This window comes from Dermacentor silvarum, chromosome 2, assembly GCF_013339745.2.
Source record: "Dermacentor silvarum isolate Dsil-2018 chromosome 2, BIME_Dsil_1.4, whole genome shotgun sequence".
Classification (NCBI taxonomy): Eukaryota; Metazoa; Arthropoda; class Arachnida; order Ixodida; family Ixodidae; genus Dermacentor; species Dermacentor silvarum.
Genome location: NC_051155.1, coordinates 179437802 through 179460118, shown reverse-complemented (window position 1 = coordinate 179460118; position 22317 = coordinate 179437802). Strand labels below are relative to the sequence as shown.

General features: G+C 44.4%; 1 protein-coding gene and 1 long non-coding RNA gene across 2 annotated transcripts in view; both read right to left on the bottom strand.

The window, feature by feature from the left end:
• Positions 1-1791: 1791 nt before the first annotated feature.
• The window catches only part of LOC119440592 (mucin-19-like), a 78597-nt gene continuing 58071 nt past the window's right edge, over positions 1792-22317 (bottom strand). Inside the window, 12 exon segments of the mRNA XM_049661971.1 lie at positions 1792-2084; positions 3007-3138; positions 7128-7178; positions 12218-12262; positions 12362-12400; positions 13916-13966; positions 15240-15353; positions 18510-18731; positions 19613-19756; positions 20965-21003; positions 21287-21328; positions 21436-21483. Of these exon segments, the coding sequence (XP_049517928.1) occupies positions 1921-2084; positions 3007-3138; positions 7128-7178; positions 12218-12262; positions 12362-12400; positions 13916-13966; positions 15240-15353; positions 18510-18731; positions 19613-19756; positions 20965-21003; positions 21287-21328; positions 21436-21483 (1091 nt within the window). The 3' untranslated portion in view covers positions 1792-1920.
• Positions 3844-5052, bottom strand: LOC125943235 (uncharacterized). The gene is made up of 4 exons (XR_007465688.1): positions 4982-5052; positions 4447-4561; positions 4247-4341; positions 3844-3933 (listed from the first exon to the last, which is right to left on the bottom strand). It is a non-coding gene; the product is annotated as an uncharacterized LOC125943235 (long non-coding RNA).

The window sequence follows — 22317 nt, the reverse complement described above, 5'->3', positions numbered from 1 at the left end:
ATCCCGCTCATCGACCTCTATTTGCCAGTATTCACTCGTTAAATCCATCGATGGGAAGTATAACGTGCACGTCGTAGCCTGTCGAGGGAATCGTCGATGCGTGGTAAGGGATACAAAACTTTTTAAGGGATACAAACCTGATTGAGCTTGTGATAATCGATACAAAACCGATGGCTACCATCCACCTTATTTACGAGTACCACGGGCGATGACCAAGGGCATTTTGACGGCTGGATGACATCATCTTCTAGCATTTTCTTGACTTGCGGCTGTATTGCTTCACGCTCTTTATCAACCACGCGATACGGATGATGTTGGATGCGCGATGTTCTGCGCCAACGTGTCTATGTTCACCCGCATGTCAATAGCGTGGGCTGGACCCTTGCGCTCTCTTCAAGAGCGAAGTACACGTTGGAAAGCTTCTGGTTCGGACGCCACTGATTGATCTTAGCTACGCGTTCGTACTGGTCCAGCCAGTCTTCGGCATCTTCATACGTGCCACCGTGGAGGTTGGTGGGGACTAGAGTGTTTTGCACAGTCACCTGTGTTGGACTTGCAAGCGCCATTTCCTGAGTCGGTGAGGTCGCTGACAAAGTTCATTGCAAGAGACTGAATTCCGGGCACAGACCTTGCAGGCGGCGGCTTGCGCGGTGTACAGGTGTCTCGACGGTCGGATGATGTCTTGAAGGGCTGCTCGCAGGAGTAATCCCAATCATTAGGCGATGATGCGATACCCAGCACCTCCACCAGTGTCGCGGCTCACGGGAGACAAGAGCGGAAAGCCGTGTTTAATCTAGACAATTAGAACAAGCGCTCTGTTCCGGATTCTTCTTCTCTAGCATTTCGCTCGCACACTCGAGGTCGTCGTCTTTGTCGTCAGCGTAGTTGGGCACAGAAAGGGACGCGGTAGTATGTTGCCAACGCCTGCCTTCTGTTCACAGATGGAAGCGTCAGTCACTATCACGGTCTTTGTATCTAGATATGTAAGGTGGTCTTCCAAAATACCGTTCAGGTATTGATAGGGCAAATGCTTAGCATTGTTTGGAAAAAAGTAATCAAGTTCAACTTATGTGAGTGAAACAGAGAAGTTTAGTAAGACCACCTCGCATAAGGGAACATTTAACGAGTCCAATAGCTTTTGTATGAAAACAACTTGAGGGAAACGTAAGCAAGACCATTGATGGTAAAAAATTGAGGCCGACTCAATACTGGAAACTTATTGTGACCTCCACTTTGGAGATGCATAGATGTTTATGAAAGTTTGCACTGTTAGGATATGAAACCGTAGGCGTGCTTCTTGATACAAGATATCGTTTAGCAGCCCACGATATTGACATCGGGGTGAACATAGACACGTTCGTGCAGAACATCGCGCATTGTACTTTTCTTAGCAGTATATTATGTCTCCGAACCACGCAATTCATTTGAATAAGCGCCATATACAGGTAACGGACCTCCCAATTTCTTCAACAACATACGCTTCGCTCTTCTGTGGGCCGCACAAAGGTACGGTATCATGACTGAAACATGGAAATTACCAAGCGTCACCCAGCTGCTTTATTCCTTCGCAGCGTGTACTCAAACATCGCTAACTTACGGAGTGAATCATATTTCCGTATAGCGAGTACAAGTTCGTCTAAGTGAAACGTTGGCTTCTGACAGCAGCGATTGCCACAGTCGACCACCGCTATAGTCATAATACTGTATTGAATTCCGTATCCTGACGAATAAGTATCACCGTGAGAACGCAACTTGAGTACCGATACAAAAATACGCAAGACTCCATACGTTCATTCAAACAAGGCACTTTATTCTCTTGGGCGCTGCACAGCAGCCCAAAAGTTTTGTGACAATGGCGCCTACTCATTACGCCAGCAGAAACCGCACAGAGCTTTGTGGCACAATGTGCGCTGCTTGTGATCACCAGAACTTCCAGCGGGCCTTCTTGGTAGGCTTGGCCCGCACGCACTTGGGCAGCTCGGTCTTGCCTAGTGGCAGGCTGATGAGCGTGACGTCTTCGCTTAGGTGGAGTGGCTGATCGCTATTCGGCACGTTGATGCTGGCTAGCACGGCGAATTGAGTTGCTGCATAGAGGATACAAGACAGTCCGGATTGAATCGCAGGCAAAAAAGTGCTCGTAAGCTAAAAAGGGCTGAGATGCTCAAGCGCTATTAAGGGCGAAGCTTAAAGGATAACAAAGAAACATTAGAGGAAGCTAAGGAGCGCGAAAAGAGTATAGCCTTGAGACGCGAAGAAGGCAGTATGAAGTAAAGAGCATGTGTGTGTAGCTAATTTTCCCGATGAGATTAGGACGAAAACTGGCTCGCGGTTGTTACATGCAACTTGACTGACCCCCGTGAAAGACAGCGGTAAGGCCTTAGATTACTCACATCTTTCATTCCTGCGTCCGTGACCTGTGGAAAACTGGCATGCGTACATATGCTCTTGCTTTTCTGTGCAAATAATTGCTACGCCGAACGTTGCGCACGCACAAATAATCTCAAAGAGCTAGTTGCATGAGAAAAGTATGCGCACGTTTGTGGCCTGATGGGCCGAACATGAGCTATGGCGCTGGGGGAGTGGGGTTTAAATTCAGCCGCCGGACCCTTAATCTTTTTAAATTGAAGAGGTACGAAACGAGGCTATAGAAAGGAGCCAGCCGCGCAATGTGCCTGGTGTGACGCGAAGAATGGGAGGTCACGCCTTGGGTAGAGACAATAAGCAATGTACTGCTAGAGTAAACGCATGGGTACCAAGGAAAGAGAAACTCGCGAAAGCACAGCTGTGATGCCGTTTATAAATATCTAAAACAACAACATACGCGAACTTTGGAACTGATGTCAGCGAACTTTCTTTAATCATTGCTTCCATTGATTTCACTGATCCGAGATTAATTACGATGTCAGGGAAAGTGGCCTACGTTGTTTACAGGCAGCAACGTATACAACTTTAAATACAGCTAAGAACAATAAAAAAGGAATGGTGGGAGGGGGTCGGTATACGCACGCTGTTCCAGGAAGCCGCACTTGCAAGAACTCATGATGGTGAACTTGACGGCGTCCGTGGGCTCTTCCTGGTGTCCAGACGTTATCTGTTGCTTCACATGCAGCTTTCCCGAGCGACATTTGCGGTTGTCGTCTGCAACGAGCATGCCTCAGCGAAGTTAGGTGATGCTCATTATTGAGTAATTTATTCGTCTTCACCTTCACTTCACTCACTAACACTCACACTCACAGAGACTCACATTCACTGGTGATTTCACCTGCGTTCACACTCACATTCACATGCATATAAATGCATGTGACCTGCAGTGACCAGCTGTGACCGGCCAACAGTCGCAGAGACTCCAATTCACTGGAGATGTCACTTGCGTTCACACTCACATTCTCATGCATCCACATGCATGTGACCTGCAGTGACCTGCTGTGACAGGCCCACACTCACAGAGACTCATATTCACTGGAGATTTCACCTGCGTTCACAATCACATTCATATGCATCCACATGCGTGACCTGCTGTGGCCGGCCCACACTCGCAGAGACTCATATTCACTGGAGATTTCACCTGGGTTCACATTCACGTTCTCATGCATCCACATGCATGTGACCTGCAGTGACCTGCTGTGACCGGCCCACACTCGCAGAGACTCATATTCATTGGAGATTTCACCCGCGTTCACACTCAAATACTTATGCATCCACATGTATGGGACTTGCAGTGATCTGCAGCGATCTGCTGTGACCAGCCCACACTCGCAGAGACTCATATTCACTGGTGATTTCACCTGCGTTCGCACTCACATTCACATGCATCCACATGCGTGTGACCTGCTGTGACCGGCCCACACTCGCAGAGACTCACATTCACTGGAGATTTCATCTGCGTTCACACTCACATTCTCATGCATCCACATGCATGTGACCTGCAGTGACCTGCTATGACCGGCCCACACTCACAGAGACTCATATTCACTGGAGATTTCACCTGCTCTCACACTCACATTCTCATGCATCAACATGCATGTGACCTGCAGTAATCTGCTGTGACCGGACCACACTCGCAGACTCATACTCACTGGAGATTTCACCTGCGATCACACTCACGTTCACATGCGTCCACATGCATGTGACCTACAGTGACCTGCTGTGAATGGCCCACACTCGCAGAGACTCAGATTCACTGGAAATTTCACCTGCGTTCACACTCACATTCTCATGCATCCACATGCATGTGACTTGCAGTGACCTGCTGTGACCGGCCCACACTCGCAGAGACTCATATTCACTGGAGATTTCACCTGCGTTCACACTCACATTCTCATGCATCCACATGCATGTGACCTGCAGTGACTGCTTGTGACCGTCCCACACTCGCAGAGACTCATATTCACTGGAGATTTCACCTGCGTTGACACTCACATTCTCATGCATCCACATGCATGTGACCTGCAGTGACCTGCTGTGACCGGCCCACACTCGCAGAGACTCATATTCACTGGAGATTTCACCTGCGTTCACACTCACATTCTCATGCATCCACATGCATGTGACCTGCAGTGACCTGCTGTGACCGGCCAACACTCGCAGAGACGCAGATTCACTGGAGATTTCACCTGCGTTCACACTCACATTCACATGCATCCACATGCATGTGCCCTGCAGTGACCTACTGTGACCGGCTAACACTCGCAGAGACTCATATTTACTGGATATTTCACCTGCATTCACACTCACATTCTCATGCATCCACATGTATGTGACCTGCAGTGATCTGCTGTGACCGGCCCACACTCGCAGAGACTCATATTCACTGGAGATTTCACCTGCGTTCACACTCACATTCTCATGCATCCACATGCATGTGACCTGCAGTGACCTGCTGTGACCGGCCCACACTCGCAGAAACTCATATTCACTGGAGATTTCACCTGCTTTCACACTCACATTCTCATGCATCCAAATGCATGTGACCTGCAGTGACCTGCTGTGACCGGCCCACACTCGCAGAGACTCATATTCACTGGAGATTTCACCTGCGTTCACACTCACATTCTCATGCACCCACATGCATGTGACCTGCAGTGACCTGCTGTGACAGGCCCACACTCACAGAGACTCATATTCACTGGTGATTTCACCTGCGTTCACAATCAAATTCATATGCATCCACATGCACGTGACCTGCAGTGACCTACTGTGACCGGCTAACACTCGCAGAGACTAATATTCACTGGAGATTTCACCTGCGTTCCCACTCACATTCTCATGCATCCACATGCATGTGACCTGCAGTGACCTACTGTGACCGGCCCACACTCGCAGAGACTCATATTCACTGGAGATTCCACCTGCGTTCACACTGACATTCTCATGCATCCACATGCATGTGACCTGCAGTGACCAGCTGCGACCGGCCTAACTGTGTATAGCCTGTACTGTTTGTTCTACTTTATTCTTTGAGATTTGTTTTCTTGCTCCTTCCTCTTTCCTCCCCTTCTTCCTATCTTCCATTTCTATGTTTCTATCTCCTTCTTTCTAAAGAGTAGGCAGGCGTTGTGCCCCTTCCGGTGGCAGTTGCCAGCCTGCTCCTCATTTTCTCTTTCCTGTCAAATGTATATGTTTTCAAATCCAATAATAACAATTCACTGCTGGCATCACTCAGTCAGCTGACTGTAAGAAGTCGCGGTTTGCGGACTGTGACGACAAAATTGGTTCTAAGTACTTAGCAAACGGGCGTTACTTAAGTTAGCTTAACTTAAACGCGAAATATGAAAAAATAATGTTTTTTTGCTCTAGAAGTAAAGAAATATGTTATGGTTTGAAACTTCATCTTTGTGGTTCACAGCTTCAACATGTTCCAAGCTATTCTTTTCTCGGTGTTACATTTGAGAAAACCTGAGTTGGACAGAACACATAAATAATGTACGCAAGAACCCTGCAAGATCAGTAGCTTTGTTAAAGCGGCTTCGATATCTCGTGCTTTTAAGGCTTTTAAGATAGCTGTAATTTTCGCCTTGTAAGATGCACACCTGACCGTTTGCCACTGTGCGGAAATGGTAACTAAACAGATATAGAAAAGCTGGTTGCGCTGCAATAGCAACCCCCCTGTTCAATTACTTAATTCTTTAAAACAATACATGGGTTCTTTCACATTTTATGATGCAACCACACTATCCTCAATATTAGAAACACTTACAGAACCAAGATGTGCATACACATGTTTAATGAGGTCTACAATAACTTTATAAATTCTCAAATCACTGCCTAAGCAGAAACACAGGATACAGCCTTCGTCGAACTTCGATAGTAGTAGGGAAACCTCGGACAAACTATGGCACACAAACTATTGAATATGAGACTATGCGTTTATGCAACGTCTATGTACACTGACACTGTTGATCATGATGGAAATTGTAGGACAACTCGCGGATTTAAATGTGCAATCGAAGCATCTTTTTATCTGATTGCGAAGTGCTTGAAGAATACTGATGTGCTTGCTTGCCCCTCGCTTTTTATTGTTAAATGTTATTAACGATGCTAATAATGTAATATTGTATGACCTATATCTAACTGTTACTAATAACGTATGTTTGGAATTGGATGTGTTTACAAAGTGCTGTAGTAGTTATGCTACTTATTATTAGTTGTTTTCTTACATGGAAACGGCATTTTTTTTGGCTCCAGCGAGGTAAAGTCCTCAGGAGAATCATGTCCTTCACCTTTCACCTTGCCTTCGTGGCAAATCTGGGAATTGCCCAAATAAATAAATAAATAAATAAATAAATAAATAAATAAATAAATAAATAAATAAATAAATAAATAAATAAATAAATAAATAAATAAATAAAATTCCGAAAGCTCTGTGAACGTAAGAAGGACTCGGGTTTGAACCGCGCGAAACATATCTGCCCTCCAATCAAGACGAACAATGACACTATCGGGAAGATGCCCGACAACCATTAATTATTCTTACACGCTCGATTGCTTTGACGAAATCGGTTCGGAATTGGCTGCTGCGAGCTGCATATTACTCAACGACGCACGGGTTTCGCAAGACAGAGTGCAGTGCTTGAAAGTTTGAGAGCGGGTTCAAAGAAAAATCAACATGACGTAAAAGTATTTCTCACCTGCATGACCAACGGTGCGGTCCGTCTGTGGGAACTGGTACCTCGCCTTGGCTGCAAGAAGGCAGAAAAAGAAACTTGGATGAATTCAGGAGCAAACAATTAAAACTATTTGGTTTGTTAATGACTTCAAAGGCAACAAACGATGACGTGAGGAACACAGACACGAGACAGGTGTCAATATATGGCAACGCGCATAAATGTTAAGAATACACTGTACAAAGGGTTATACAATCTAACATGACCTACAGTAAAATTAATTCTTGAAAATGATCAAAACAATGCGTTTTTTTGCAGCCAGCTCGAGCACTCCTGGAGATGTTTAATGGCTGATTAGTTATATACATATATGCTTTCAGACACCTTTTGAATTGTTGGCGGTATATACGGGGCGATAATTTTTAAGTTTTACGGGATTTTTATAAACCGGCTGTTGCAGGTAACTTAATTCTAATCCTTGAACTGGATTATTCAGAGAGGCGGACATTACTTGCGTGAGAAATCAAAACACATATTCAACTAATTAACAAAAATCACCAACTAACCTGTTAATTCATCACTTTACGGCACATATTGTAATTCATGGATTGTAGCCGATGAGTTTCCAAGGCGCATCCATTTGGAATGAATTTCCCGAATGAGACCAGTTTCGAGATTTGCGCCATTAAACTGGCAATAAAAATGCACTATTGTTCCACTTACGTTTTTAACAAAACGCTCTTTTATGTATTGAAGCACGAAAGTAACTGGAACGCTCATGTATTTCGTTCCACATTTCGGGAAATAATATTTTGAAACTGGTGTCATCCTGGAAGTTCATTTCAAGTGGATACGTCTTGCAAACTCACCGGCTAAAGTTCGTAAATCGCAACATGTGCTGTAAAGTAAGTAATTAAGAAGTTAATTGGTGAACTTTTCTTAATTAGTCGAATATGTGTTTTGATTTTGTGTACTAGCAAAGTCTGCCTTTTCGAATAAACCAGCTCAAGAACACGAAATATGCTATGTGCCACAGGCGAGCTTTAAAAATTCCGCGAAACAAAAATTATTATCCCGTATGTGATGATAAAGATCATTCAGCATCACAGGCCAGCAAATTATGAAACTTATGCAGACTCGCACGCAAAATACATTTTTTACTTAGGGATCACTCAGACTCACACTCACGGTTCGGCCTGAATTTGAATGAGTCGACTCATAAGTCAGTTTGCCAACTTATGTTCAGCATAGGTGTATTTTTACTTATTCAGAACTGGCGCATGCTTTGATTGTTGAAGAAGTTACACGAGATTAGCAAACAGCCGAGGCGTCAACATGAACACGTTGTTTGTGGAGAGCTGCCGCTTTGACTGAGACACTGTAGTGTACCACAATGAACTCTTCAAAGGCTGAGCAAGCAAACTACTTCCCTGCGAGTCAAGCCAGGCGGCGAGCTATCTGACCATAGAAGTGTTGTCTCGTTGCACTCGGAGTCGCCAGTGCTGACGTGCGGCCTTGTACATCAGATAAAAGCTGCTTGAAGTGCCGCCGACTTTTCGCAGCTCATGACGACAAGGAGAATTTCGTTTCTCGATTTTGCTACATTTTCGCGCTCCCGAGCGAAAGGAGTGCACATCGATGCAAAAATGAAACTTCATCAATACTGCGTTAAATGGGCACCAAAAACCGAGGGAGCAAAGAAGCCATGGCTGCCCATGACGTAATACAGCGTAAACACCGGCAGACACCGGCTCGCCAAGTCTTCGGTATATGTCTTTGAGAAGTACTTCCTGTCCTAACGTCATCGCGATAGTTCTCTCTTTCTCTTCGCCTCTAATTCTCCTCACGTCAAGGCGGAGTAACTGGTTAGAAAGCATTGATCTAGGTCCACCTCACAGCTAATGCTTTAACAAAACTATTCTCTCTCTCTCTCTCTCGTCACTCCGCACACGACTTGACTGAGCTGTACTCAACTGTGGCATAACGCAGATGCCCAATGTATCCAAAACTAGATCTATGCATGAGACATTTCTGTGAGTGCGTGTACAGCGCCACCAGAAACACATGACTGCGACGATCTGGGAAATACCATAAAATTGATAAGCGTATGCGTATACGCGATAGAATACTGCAGCGCTCGCTACCAGCTCCACAACGCCCGAGGGGGACTACAATGCCACAACGGCCACATAAACATTTCTTAACTGCAGTGGGAGTGTTCGATCGTTGCTGGTTGCCTAGCTTTTGTTTTTATGTTAATCGGCAGTGCCCTCCATAGAGCTGACGCGATGATGATCATGATGGTGGTGAATGAAAGTGTCTCTGCTGTGAATTGCCGTAGGGGGGCACCTTGTGCGACTTACATATCGTACGTCTAGGTTTTGACATTTCGTAGTTGAAGCGTGTGTTCCACCAAGTCGTCAATTATTTTGCCCCCCCCGCAAGCATAATGAGGTAGCTGGAAGCAGGCGCATCCAGCTTGTACATTTATTTGTCTTGGTAATCAACCTCTTCAACGTCAATCTGAAGTGGCCACATGGCGTTTCTCACCGAATGTACTTCACACGTTGTTCCGTTGCTTTTCATTTTAGGTACTCGAGCAACGTTACCTTTCGTGCATAGACTTCGCCGAGGAAGACCCTCTAGAGCGTTCTGCGGAAAATGGAGCTCCTACGGAGCCGCTTCTCCAGCTTCACAGGTTAAATAAAGTCACAGGCCTGCGTGTGCCACGCAGGCCTGTGACTTTATTTATACTCTCAAGGCCCGAAGGCATTACAGAGAGGAGGGGAGGTAGTTGGTGACATCTTTGCCGTGTGAGGCCTGTCATCGTCTTCAAGAGCAGTGTCGTCCTGGTGGTCAGCGGCGAAGCGAAATTCGCGTGATGTTTACTCGCAGGACCCATTCTGTTCATATCCTTCGTACTATTGTTTGTTTGCACCTTTATAACCGCCGTGGAGAGCGCTTATCGCTTCCTCCCGCGCGACCTCCGCGTGGATTGCGCCATCCCCTACTCGCCGACACTCCTTCCGACAGCTGTAGTACATGGCTTATCAGTGCACGGTGTCCGCCGGTGACTCATGAAGACATCGCCCGAGGCCCTTCTGTTCCTCAGTAGAAGCTCACACCTCGCGGTAGTTAAACGTCGTCTCAACTCAAATCCTTCGAAACGTCGTAGTTACCACGGATAACCGCCATTACTATTTTGCGACCTTATTGCGCTCAATTCAGGGCAGCAGTAAGTCTCTCTTTGCCCTAACCCAAGCGCTTTCTTTTTTTTTTCTTTTTCCGAGCTCGGCAAGCGCCGTCGAGTTTCTCGAGCACCTGAATGTTGAGGGCGTGCTAAAGGAGTAAGGGAGAAAGAGAGAGAAAGATAGCGAGGTTGGCCAGTGCACATTTAAAGAAGTCCTTCAAACGAGATACAAGACGAAGAAGGGGGAGAGGACAGATAGAATGCGCTGACTACAACTGAGCGTTTAAATGGAAAGACCTAAAGACACATAAGTAAGATGCAAAGACGGTGCGCATGCGCCCCATGGACCTTCACTTTGCTCAATTGTAGCTGGTGCATGTGTCCTGCCTTCCATCCTCGCCTTGTGCCCCTCGTTTTAGGCGCGCGCTTAAATATAAACCAGTACCAACTCGCCCACTTTGCTACTATTGCCCTGTGCCCGTTGGCTACCCCGCTTGTGCTGGGGAAAGGGTGTAAAATTAATTAAAGGTGATATAAGGAGACAGGAGCCAAAACAAAACAAGAGAGAGAGAGAGAGAGAGAAAGAGAGAGAGAGACCTGAAGTTGAGCGCGATGTAGTGCAAGACAATTCGCACAGTCTGCCACTCAGCCCAACAGGTTCCTCAAGAAGCGCAAGAGCGCGTTCAACGCGTTCTGAGCTGAGGACTGTCTGGACCAGTATCCAAAGATTATCTCTTCTGACAAAGGCCGATTGCCCAGTCTATCTAATGCGGTTGAGAATTATGTCCTAGGCGAATTGTAGCGCGCACTGTAGCGAGGGCACTCACAAAGGAGAGGCGAAATTTTGCTGAAAAAAGAATGTCCATCAAGATCGTCATATGCATGCGGAAGTTCATCAGCTCCGCGAGCTTCTTGGAGCAGTAACGAATGAATGACATGGGCATGGAGGAGAAGAGACCAAAAGAAGGCTGACGTTTCTGTTCAACTCTTAGTCTCGACTAGCTGCTTAGGACAGCACGGATGAGTGACACATTTATGAACATCACGGCGCGCCCGCTGGCCGAGGCCATTTAGGAAGGCCACAGGTTCCTTAGTGCACTTGAATGAGCATTATACTGAAAGCACAACTAACAAAAAAAAAAAAAAAAAAAAAAACGTTTCAACAATTTTTTTAGTTGCTTTCGCTGCTGTCACCTTTTCAAAGCTATGTATAACAAGGTTTGTGAGAAGCGAAACAATCTCTGGCGCTGCAGGTTCCGTGATCGCTGGGAGACCTAATTTTTATTCACAGTACATTGTTAGAGAATTTCAGCTTTAGATAAGATCACATAAAAAATTAAAAAAACGTTTCGATTAGATTTATTCTTATTCTCATTGTTGGTGTCTTAGAATAAACACGCTGTAGATATTCGAGAGCGCAAAAGTACCTTTGCTTGCTCAAGTACTGTAATTTACTCAGCACTAATTGTAATGGCTGGCAGTGCTGCACGCGGTGACTGTGGCTGCGAAGAGAACATCGACCACTTATGTGCCCCTCTCCTGGAGTTGATACACGAACCCAATTAATGTCCAATGCATTGCGCTGACTAGGCGATCGTCCACTGTCCGTGCAGACGCTACTGAAATACCGTCCACAACATATATACAGAAGGAAGTGAAGGCACTTTTGGGCTTCTTGAGCGCGACTGATCCTGTGCGAACGCCTTTTGGTGCGTGGTGATGCCAGCACAAGTATTGTCAGCGTCTTTTCTTCATCCATATTTCTCGCCTTCATATTTTATTTTTCTCTCCCCCCCCCCCCCCCCCCCCCCCGTGTAGGTTAGCCAATCAAACGCGTTTCTGGTTAACCTTCCTGCATTCTGTTTCTTTTTGCCTCTCTCTCTCTCGCAGAAAGCATAGAAAGAGAAGTAGAGACAAAACTTACGTCTCACGTTCACGTTGACCTGAATGCTGGATCCACCAGAAACAGCTGTAATTGAAAAAAGAAGCAAGAGAAGAAACGTGTTTAAATTACTTGTTATTATAACACTCTTGGCACCACGTAAGCAAAAGTTGCTGAAAAACTTACTTGAAAGGCTGAGCTTGGGTGCCCACCAAGGTTGTATTGCTGTGAGTAGAAGACGTGACGTAAAGAAAGGTGCCTTAGTCATGGAAGATTTTAAAGAGAGATTTGAAAGACCCCTCCCCCTGAATGATGTGCATTTTCGGCTGTTTCAGCAGCGGCTTTGTAGACCATCTTTTGATAATTTTGTCATAAACATGTACGACAATTCGTGATCATTCCGTTATTACAAGAAATCGGGTTATCATATGACAGCAATCAGTGCATAAGGGCTGAATATCCTTAAGGTATGTACGGGAAATTAATGCTAGAATACACTTAATATCTGGCTCGTTACATGTTATTTGCATAAGTTGATAGCGGAGGTAAATGACTCAAACATATTTAGTTGGGCGTAACATTCCTTTTCTTGCTTAGCAAATATTGTCTACTTTCTTAGATATATCGAGACAAATGCGACACTTATATGTCAAACTAAAGCATTACTCGCACTATCTCTTGCCGTCCGAAAGTTCTAACTGTGTTATTATTTTGTAGTTTACACTTGGTTGTTTTTATCTGAGCTGGTAATATCTCGTTTATCTAGATAATATAACCTATACTGGACATTACGCAACAAATCCGCTCCATGAGACTTATCATAATCATCAAGAAACGTATGAGCAGCAGTTGTCCTACGTTTAATTCAATCGCTCCGTAGAAGAACTCTCACTGTCGCAGGTGACTATTATAACACAAAGCAACGCTTTCTGCAACATCACTGCGGAACGGAGTAATCCGGATGTCAGTGCCTCTTGTCAAATGAGTTACACGAAAGCAAAGAACGAAAAACAAAACGAAGTATTCACGCATGCAGTGAGGACCATATAAGTAAAGTAACGTCAAGTGAGAGAGTTATCGGATCATCATTTGTTAAGAATTCTTGTCATGTGACATATATGCAAAATGACGCGCTTACGCTAATACCATCACCACTGCGATTCTCTTTGATGTTTCAAGATTGTAGTTTGCTCACTAATTTCACGTTCAGTCGAGTGAAGATATAAACAATGAGCACAGTTGACCTGAAAGACGGCACTGAATTCACAGTTTCGCATTACTTCGCACAATATCATACTCCACTTAAGGTAAACGAAGAAAACTTGGAATTGCGAAACTAGTCATTGTTAACAATGTAACATTAGCAAGCAAGAGGCACATGCTCTTTCACGCTACCTCAATCCGCGTCCCAAATAACTATATATATATATATATATATATATATATATATATATATATATATATATATATATATATATATATATGGCATGACTTGCACTTATATATGCGAGCACACTTTTGTAACTTGTAAATTTATCCTTGACTTGTGTCGCCTTTATTTTCAGTAGATGTGCTTCAAGATAACTGAGATTAGAAGAGCTGCCGCTACGAGCGACGTGACATTGCTATGGCCATTAAATTGTGTTCCGCTCAAGTGAGGACACCTCTTCATCATCTGTTGCGTGTCGAAGCCAGCGCCTTTCGTTTGGCCCTGGTCAATCTCAGGAAAAGCCTACTCACCAGACTCGCTGCTGGCCAAGAAGGCGTCATCCGGAATGCTCACGACGGCAGCTGTCGGAGGGAGCGGGAGACAGAATCAAGCGCGCAATTCAAAACACCTCTCACTCGAAGGCACGTTTAACCTCTCAAAATAGCTTGTCAGACTTTGTTGCCAGCATTGTGTTGCACCAAAAGTTGTTTCACATCTAGCGGCGCTTGTGCAGCTAGAGTTACCACATTCGTAGCTTGCTTCCCATTTAAAGAAAATTCAAAATGCGCTTGGTATATATATTTTTAAATGTGCGCAACATGTAGTATGAATGCTTCTTAGAAATAAACTCCGCAAGATTCTTTGTTTAATGGCACGTTTAATAGTTTCGCGTGGCTGTTCTGATTAAACTGATCAAAACTTTTTCACTTGTATTGGTTCAATCGACACAAACTGTAGAGCATATATTTTGACAACACGTAACTTAAGTTCGTCTACTAGCGTTACCTATTCGGAGCTGAGAAAAAAAAAAGAAATTATCCGCACTCTGGTTCTCTAAAAAAAAAAAAAATATCAGCTGCACTGCTATATCAGTGTTTTCCATACGGGTCCACTGTCTCTCCTGTTACATCTGTGCAGGCATGGGCGTACATCCGTCACAGTGGCTCAGTGGCTATTGCATTCTGCAGCTGAGCACGAGGTCACTCGTCCAATGAAGCCGAAATGAAAAAAAAAACGACTTTATAGTACCATCGGGATTAACCCAGTGATAAACACCGGGGCCGCACGTTTCCGCTTTCCTGGTAACCATCTGTACGGAGTGCTTGGACGGTGATTTTTTCATATTGCCGTACAATTTTCTCATTGACACTTTTCATCTAATTATAATATTAGAGAAGTTGATTCATTAATTGAGACTAATTATGTAAGTAGGTGGTACGCAAGAAATAATATGAGTACCTCCAAGTGATGGCAAACATCACCTTGGTTCTTTATATCACCTTGGCATTTATATATTTTTAAATATTGATGCATGATAGTGTGAACACCCTGTATAGTTCTATATATAGACCTCACTAAGATATATATATATATATATATATATATATATATATATATATATATATATATATATATATATATATATATATATATATATATATATATATATATATATATATATATATATATATATATTACGCACGCTCTTCTAAGCTCTCCCACCCCCTCTCTACCTCTACCACGTGACCGACTTGCCACACGTCACGCACATACACTTTTTTCACTTAGACACTCCTAATGCTAACGCTTTCAAACGAAGACCGCTGATGCCGATTGAGGTTGCACTATACTGACCATATTCTGACTTGCAGTACTGTGTGGCGGTAGCCGCCGGCTCTTCGGAGGCATCGATGCAGACTGGACAAGTGGCCGGAGCATCCTCTGGGCATGGGCCCTCGTCAGATGTATCTGTTTTTGAGAGTATGATATAAATACCCGGTTTCAGCGATTTATTTTCTGCACTAACTCTCCATTGACATCAAATATTTGCGGCACTGATCGAACGCTCACCAAACGACACCGGTTATATAGCTTTAAACGAATGTTTCCATACAGAGGAGCGTGGAACGAGAATGTCTTAAAATGGGGCATTTACTTTTCATTTTCTCCTAAAACAAGTAATCCATTTGTCATTTTTTAACGCTTTTTGCTCCTGTACCGGGAACATGATCGCTTCACCTCTGTTAGCATCATACTGCGGTGAAGCCAGATTCACAGGAGTAACAAGACCAAAAAGAAAGACGCCGGTCACCTCCTCTTGTGTTGTTCACGTGCAAGGTATGTGAGGGGCGCAATCACCCATAGTAATACTCATGTTTAATGAGACGAAGAAAGCATATATTAGAAATAAAGATAGATAGATGAAAGCGTATTATTAAAGCGGAATGCCATAACAAATGAACAAGCAACGGTGTCTGTGACATTGCAAAAAAAAAAAAAAAAAAAGAAAAACGAGAAAGTTTCTTTTTGTATCGGGAGATACAAATTTCAATGTTTCTGCTTTCCACTTCAATACCGCTTCAATGTTGGCGGAAGTGGACACAATGCACTTAACTATGCATGTTGTGGGTTCTTACCGACCTTAGATATGTCCTCAGTGAGACGCTCCACGCGTTTTCTTTAAACAAAGCCGCAGCGGCTTCAGGAGAAAATCAATCTGCATTGCATATAGGCTAGCACAGATATTGGGCTCCAGCGCCATCACTGGAACTGTTGGCGCTGTTGTCGTTCTTGCGTCGAACGTTAGACACGTGAGAACACTTTACCTCGGTAGCAATCCCGCGAGTTTCAGTAAGCCGTCCTTTCGCGTGGTTCAGGAGGGCATGCCTCAGTATTTTTGCTTTAAATCCAGGAACGTTTGTCTCTCGTCGTCTACAACCATTGTCTATTGTACTAGTAACAAAAGTGTTGCGTTTGGAGCCTCGTAATGCTACATTCGATAGCATCAAACATCTCATCCCGGAGCTCTTGGGGTATGCAGCCGGTCCCAGTATGCGCTCTTGTTTTGATGGGTGTGATTGTATTTCGTTTGAAAAAGGCACTGTGGCCTAAGTTTTTCTTCACCATCATGAACGTGTTATGTCAATGATCCGTAGTCTCGGCGTCACACGTTAACTTATTTGCAAAAGATCTACGTTGACGACGCGTGGGCTACATATGTTCTTGATAGTGCTTGCCGCTGCGAAAAAGGCAACTTCTTTGGCGTGCCCTCTTTCTTTAGGCGGAAAATTGAATAAGGAGTGCTTACGATGGCGTGGTAGCAACACCACATAAAATTAGGTCATTTGTACGGTATTAGGCACGAATATGATCCCTACGCGCCCCATCACAGTTTCGTCACATTGTATTTCCTTTCTTGATATTCAATGTATTAAAAGTCGAAAACTACGCTGAGTCTCGTTCTTGGTGTAACTCAGTGCTGAGAGAAATCCAACAATGCATGATTTCGTACTGCTGTTCGCTGCCCATACGCAATAAATAATTGAGACACTCATCCAGAAGGCTAACGTAAATTTGCACTACATGTAGACGGGACTAGAGTTTCGCGAAATATTTGCTGACAAACTATGTCGGGGCTTCAAATAAGGAAGACGCTAGATGGCTACACCATAGAGTTGCGATGCAGGTAGGAAACATCATGTAACGTGAGGTGGGCAGATATGGTGATCTGAGTGAACGACAGAGTCACAGCGGTGTGCTCATGTAGGCAGTGATAAATCCATACCAACAAAGCGCTCTTAAGTATCATCGGAAGTATTCTCTATCGTATTCAAGCCAACTAAGCACTGAAGATGTACTCGACACGTTGCAATACGGCGCACTATTCTGCATCTGACAGTTGACTGACTTCTTTCTTGTACCCAATTGTGTCAGTGCTAAGGGCCAAGTTCCCCAATTTTGGGCATTGCTTTAAAAGCGAATCACTATGTTTTACCGATAGCTGGTTTTAACGACGACAGTTGCCGAGCATACGCTATATATACACAGCAAAGTTTGATAAAAGGCGCGCAAGAAGGCAGGATTTTCTCACACAGCACAATAAAATAGTCCAATCAAAACAAAATACCCTCTGGTGTAAAAATATTCGATACAACCAGCCTAAATTGCGTGCCCATACGATGGAAAAGATAGTGTTCCTGTTTTTGTATGTGCTCCACAAAGCCGACGCTCCACACGTGATCCAACTTTACACGTCACTCGGGCACTGACTGTAGACGGCGCCACAGTATGTCGTCGCTCCCACTAATGTAGTTCCCAATGAACAAGCCCCAATGTGACAGAGTGGTGTGGCTTTAAGTCAGCTTTGCGCATTATTAACATGTATTCCCAGCCATTCTACCTCCCCCTCCTTTTACTGTGTATTCGTAAGGGATGTGTGCTACAAGTGTTCTTTATTCAAAAGCGCATTGCTAATTAAGGAATATGGACTTATTGGACTGCAATGTGCGACCCTTGACGATTGCCTCTTTCCAAGAAGGTGCGCTTCCCGACGTGACCAGGCCCATCAAGCCCTGCTAACATTCCTTAAAGACACTGACTTGGCCTCCCGTTTATAGACATTATTTGTATTTTGTTTGTTCTGTCTGTGTCTCCGTCATTTCTTCATTTCCTCTTCTCTTTCCTCATGTTTTCAATTCCTCTATTCCCTCCCCCTGAAAGAGTAGGTAGGCGTTGTGCCCCTCTCGGTGGCAGTTGTCAGCTTGCTCCCTCCCTATTTCCTTCATGTCCTTGTGTTATATGTTCTCAAAACAAATAATAATACTATTCAAAAGCAAGTGATTTACGACGCACGCGGTGAGTAACCACTGAGAGTTTATAAAAACATTAAGACTGCCTGTATAAGCTGTTATACTGCGTCGTGCAACCTGTTTAATTTGCGTATTCCTGGAGGGTGCTGAGATTGTGCATAACGCCTGTTGCGCTGGTCCTGGACAGCGTTCAACGTAAACACAGTGAGGGCCCTCAGCTATGGCTGTGTTTGTGAGAAGCGCACAGGCTTAGTTTTATTCTTTCCTGCTTTTTTTTCTATCAAGTAATTTATTATATCATTAATGTACCACTTACCTGCACCACCCTCCACTGGTATCTCGAGTTCTGGCAACGGCAGTTTGGTCTCCGGGCCCGGATCGATCCTAGAATCCTTGGAGTCGCCTTCGACAGGGCACGAGGGTAGCGTGTGCATGCCGTATTCAAGCGGGTACAACTTGGCGCCCGAACCGAGCTGCAGCACTCCGTCTGAGAGCTTCGACTGTTTGTCCACTACGAGCAGCGCGTAGCCAGGCAACTCTGGCGGAGGAGCAGAATGAACGGTACAGCATGGCGCCCAAAAGAAGGCAATTTTACAAGAAAGTTACACCCATAGATCATTGTAAACCACGTGTATATGACGGTTCAACGCAAAATGGCTGATGCAGTAGAAGACGACAGAGAGATGACTTTCAGAACAGACAGTGGTAGTTCACAAGGACATCGCCATTCCCTCAAAGGGGTCGTGAATAGTTGCCTTATCTTTCCTTTTCCCCTTTTTCGGCCTCGGATATTTTTCGCCGCTTCCATTGAACAGCCGATGATGAAGCGCTACCCGTCATCCCCTGATGTCCTCATGCGCGAGGACGCAGCATGTTCACGAATCCGTCAGTGATAAAGAAAACTAGATGCACTGCATGATCAAATCCGACTAGATGATGGTCGCATGTGCTCCGCGTAATATCTCTGGGCGTCTAGCATGTTTTAATGAAAAGAGGTAAATGCTTAGATACCAAGAAGCTGTAGCTTCGGCGAAGGTTTGTTGAGTGTGTAACCTTTTAACACGGCACCGGACTGATAAGTAAATGGCCTTTGCCTATGGTCTGCGTAAAAGTTGCGCGGTTTATTTCCATAACGTGTAGCATAGCGCATGCTATCAATACAGTGCAAAAGTACAAAGCCCGGTATTCCTGGCAATTCATGCCACTGTTGTTATAGCGGGTGTAGAGTTTTCTTAAAAAGCCGAAAAACTAGCTCACGCTTATAAGAGGTCAAAATTCTTGTAGCTAACATGGCCCCAGAAGTCAATAATTTGCCGTAAAGTAACGTAGCTAAGCTAGAAAAAAATGTGAACGTAGTAGAAAGAGTGAAAGAGCAGCAGTAAAGAGAGAGAGAGAGAGAGAGAGAGAGAGAGAACGTACGGCTCTTGAGTTGCTGGCAGGGGCACCGCTTGTCGAGGAAGAGCTGCAGGTCGTACGTGTCCGCCACAGGGTCTGAGCCGCGGCTAACGTTGTACAGTGCCTTGACTGTGTACGTCAGGCACGAGTCCGTTAGGCTGCCGGGCTCTGCGAGAATTTCATGAACTTGTGAAACACGAGTTGCATGCCAATAAGCACTAATCAGGGACAACATATGGTTTCGCACTAGCACCACTCAAGCTAATTCTGGCACTATACACATGTAATGTCTGCGTCCTGTGCCAGTATGGCATTTAGGTCAGCATTGGAATGAGTGGGCGGTGCGTTGATGTGTCTAAAAGTCATCCTTCTTGATGACTTTTTATGCTAATGCCCTCGAAGCCAACTTGTCATCGGTAGTTCATTCTACGGTAATTATTATTTAGTGCCATTTCGCCTCTAATTACGGCCATTAAAAAGTGTTCCGGCCTTTACGGAGATAAGTAATTTTTCGGAATATCAAAAGCAGTTTACTCATGGTGAGCAGCAGTCCAAATATCCTCTAGATTTACCGACACACACACGCTAAAGTGAAAGGATTTATCAATTCTGTAAAAATCGCGTTCCCAATTAAATCCTTTGTGGGCGTAAAACAATTCACTGTTCGAAAGAACGTTTTCAGGTAAGCGCCCGACTTAAATGAGCCTCCAGGAGCAGCTAAAGATGTGGAAATATGCTTTCTTAACAAAGAATGTCTAATTGTAGAAATATGTGTGCGTTTCTTAACGGTCGAACGATTGCAGCGCCGGAAGTTCCCCCTAGTGATTTAAGTATGAAGCTCTATGGGGAAATCTTCACGAAATTACTACTATTGTTAATGTTTATTTGATGACGTTAGACCGATACACAAGATGTGAGACTTGTGAGGGATACCTCAGGTAATGCAAAATAATCGGAAAGGCAAAGTTGAGGGATAAGAAAAGACTAAGTAAAAAGGAAAAGCAAACACACTTGTCAATTAACAATTTACGCGTTGTCAGACACAACAACAGAGCAAAAGGAATCGGGGAGCATCAATTCACAAGCTCCGTGAATATGGAACGACAAATACGACTTACGACAATGCAAGAAACAAATGAGAATGTAACGTCGCAATCTTCCATCCAAGTATTTCTTACGTTCTCTAGTTGTAACGTACACTTTAGAAAATTGAAGCCTTCCGGTGCCAGTTTTCACTGGCTGTCTTATACGACAAAGGGCACCCAATGCACTAATTTCTGTTTGCCAACTTATGAAGGTCTAAGCTTATCAACATTTCTCTATAGACCAAGAACATTTAGGTAATTCACGGTGCTTTTATCGGCTTGGTGACTTACCTGGTTCGGCTAGTGCGGTCTCAGTCGGCGTGGCGTTAACTGTTTGAAGAGAGACGCGAAGTGAGTTGTTAGACAGAGTCAGTGGGTTATAAAGTAATAGTATACATCATTGTAACGCCGTCGCACCGATCGTAGACTTGCCGCGTTGCGAGCCGCATGCTTAAGTGAGGCTTCACGAACTTCCAGCAGTGTAGCACAGAAACGCACCGAGTCGGTTCACTTGCGTGTTTACGCCGCTCACTTATGTTTGTCAAACTTTACTGAACTGAACAAAAGCGCCTACTGAAAACGAAGTACTAGCGAACAGGAATCATGAACGCACCTTTGATGACAACACTCAGGTTAGTGCCGAAGGCAGTCTCTTCTGAAATGTAACATGAAATGGCAGGTTATGCGCAATGTGTCTTCGCTGCTTTCTTCGCGTACTTGCCGTCGTTAATGACCGCTCGACAAAGATGCAAATGCCCTCACCATTCACTTGAATGTCGGGGAGATAAGTCTGCTTCCATGAGAACCGACCTGTGGGAGATAAACGAATTTAGAAAGTTCGTAAAAAAAAAAGATAAAGAAAAGCGGAAGCGTTTAACTGGCGATGTAACCCTGGACTTCTATCTATACGAATTGTTGCTAAAGTGGCAAAGCGTTGCCTGCCTCTCTCTCTGTATTGTTCTTTACGGAGCCAATAGTGCCCCTTCGAACAAGCCAGAAAGAGGCGGAGTCAGACAAAGCGTATCAGTCAGAAGGCAACTGCGAGCACAAAACGGCGCCGCATTTTCTAATTTTCACTGATTTACTAGATGAACTATAATATACTCGGTCGCGTAACCACAATGAACTGTGAGTCCCACAGGAACTCATCTAGATTTACTTAATAATGTTATGTAATAGCGATAAAAGAATGACCGGGCGAGGAAACAGGAGAGAGAAAAGAAGGTAACAATAAAAATAAAATCAAAAAGAAAATAAGAAGAAAATGTCAGGTGGATGGGAGCAGAAAAAACAAGAGGACGGGAAAAACAAAAGTGAGGATTAACGCAGACGTACGAATGCATCTGGGAGGTTCTTGAATCGTTTGCGCGGTTACTGTTGCAGTTTATTTTTTTACGAAATCATCCCATAGGGAAACATAAAATGCAGTTCATCCCCCGCCCCCCGGCCAACCATTCCTATGCAGTGAAACCAAGGTAAACTCTGACGCACTGCTCAGGCCATATGACCTTCTGACGTTGCAGGAAACCCGTGTTTCTGCATTTAGGGTGCTATGACGTAAAATGATTCCAAACTGTTTTGATTCCAATTTCTGTAATCAACCTCCACGATTGGTCAAAACATTTTCGGGCCACTCCCAACTTC